The sequence below is a fragment of the Amphimedon queenslandica genome, unplaced genomic scaffold (assembly GCF_000090795.2).
Source record: "Amphimedon queenslandica unplaced genomic scaffold, v1.1 AMPQUscaffold_13423, whole genome shotgun sequence".
Lineage (NCBI taxonomy): Eukaryota > Metazoa > Porifera > Demospongiae > Haplosclerida > Niphatidae > Amphimedon > Amphimedon queenslandica.
In genome coordinates this window covers 164,065-165,948 of record NW_003546341.1, presented here as the reverse complement: position 1 = coordinate 165,948, position 1,884 = coordinate 164,065, and the positions used below count along the sequence as shown (strand labels likewise).

The following is a 1,884-nucleotide window of genomic DNA, read 5'->3' as shown; positions in this document are numbered from 1 at the left end:
GAAGGAGGCAAACAGAAAGGAAAGGAATGCCTGCAGTTGCTTCAAAGCTAGCCAGTAACCCGCGGGCTGTGGTTGCACTAGCCACTACCATTGCTGGGCTAGGCCTCTATGTATCTGTTAGGAGGAAAATAGCCTCGAGGAGGTGAGAGAGGGTCTGGGGCGTGGCTTGTAGTCACGTGGTCTCTATTATTTTGACCTTTTAATTTTTATTATTTTAATTTTTAAAATGATTAAGATTGGCTTTGTAGACGGATTAAATTGGTTGACAGATTAAACTTTTATGTTTGTTTTTTAAAATTTATTTTAAAGGAAAGATGAAGAAGCATACATTGCAGCAACACAGGTACGTCCGTATACATGTACATGTACATGTACAATATTAATTAATACATTTATTCTCTCTCCTTATTAGGATAAAGTTGGCGATAAAAGGAAAGGAGACAGAGCAGCTGTTGACTGGGAGTTTATCAAGTAAACAAAAATTATTTTAATTATTAAAAAAATTATTTTAAAATTCTTTTTAGACGAATCGTTAGGTTGTTCAGGATCCTAGTTCCAAGGGTTTTATGTCCTGAGACTGGGTACCTCATTATGGTTGCTATCATGTTAGTACTTAGGACTTACGCTGACGTCTGGATGATTCAGAATGGAACTTCTGTTGAAGGGTAGGTATGGGTCTCAATCTGCATGGTATGGGTATGAGTCTGCATGGTATGGGTCTGAGATTTGCTTTTAATTCCAACTGTACCTCAATTAATAATAATAATAAAGCTTCTATTATATGCATGTACATGTAGTTTACTTGCTTATACTATGCATACATTAATTGCATTTAGCAAATTTTTTTAATGTTATCAACAAAAAATTTTCTCTTATATAAAATCCATTAGAAAATTAAAAGCAAAAATTACATATATGTAATTTTTAATATAAGAATATGTACATGCATACATGTACATATTTGCATTTTCTCTTCTTTATTTTTCTTTTCTCTCTCTCTCTCTCTCTCTCTCTCTCTCTCTCTCTCTCTCTCCAGCTCTATAATTGGTCGTAATTTTGAAGCCTTCAAGAAGTACGTCCTCAGCTTCCTCTATGCCATGCCCTTTATATCACTGGTCAACATCACTCTCAAGGTTACTACTATTGGGATATTAATAGGATATTATTGGGATACTATTGGCTTGCAGACCTTAATATTCGCCGACAAATACGGCTTTGCGATTTAGGGAAAAATTTAATTTGAACGATAATAAATTAATTTTTGCGCTGATCTCCAATTGGACAATGATTAACAACTTTTGTATATTTTGTAAATAATTATTTATAGATTTTTCTATTATATATAAAATATACGTGGATTATCCTTACTTGTCATGTGACTTTCGTAAAATGTCGGCATTACATGTACATGTATGTGTGTGTACTTTTAAGCCCCGCCCCCTAGAGTCTGTGTGTGAGTATTCATTAAGAGTCTTGGCGGAAGCATGGAAGAATATTTGAAGGCAAGAGATTAATATTCTTTTTTCTCTTTTTTTATTTTTAGTATAGTTTGCAAGAACTTGAGCTTAGATTCAGGTCAAGACTCTCTCTTCATTTATACAGACAATACATGAAGTAATATTGTATAATCCTTATAAATAGAATGCATGTAGCTACGTACATGTACATGTAGTTTTAGAAGAATTATGAAATTTTTTTATAAATAGATTACATTTGGTTTTAATATTCGTCTCTCCTTTTTTCTTTTGTAGAGGTTTTACGTTTTACAAAAATGTCCCAATCTTGATAACAGGATAGCTAATGCAGACCAACTGCTAACACAAGTATGAATATAAATGTTTCTTTAACTCTTCTCTCTCTCTCTCTCTCTCTCTCTCTCTCTCT

The 1,884-nt window shown here is 33.3% G+C and overlaps 1 protein-coding gene across 1 annotated transcript in view; it reads left to right on the top strand.

The window, feature by feature from the left end:
- Positions 1-6: 6 nt before the first annotated feature.
- LOC100633340 (ATP-binding cassette sub-family D member 3) overlaps positions 7-1,884 on the top strand; it is a 10,170-nt gene continuing 8,292 nt past the window's right edge. Inside the window, 8 exon segments of the mRNA XM_019996067.1 lie at positions 7-142; positions 310-343; positions 413-471; positions 525-665; positions 1,037-1,133; positions 1,544-1,614; positions 1,752-1,767; positions 1,770-1,826. Of these exon segments, the coding sequence (XP_019851626.1) occupies positions 27-142; positions 310-343; positions 413-471; positions 525-665; positions 1,037-1,133; positions 1,544-1,614; positions 1,752-1,767; positions 1,770-1,826 (591 nt within the window). The 5' untranslated portion in view covers positions 7-26.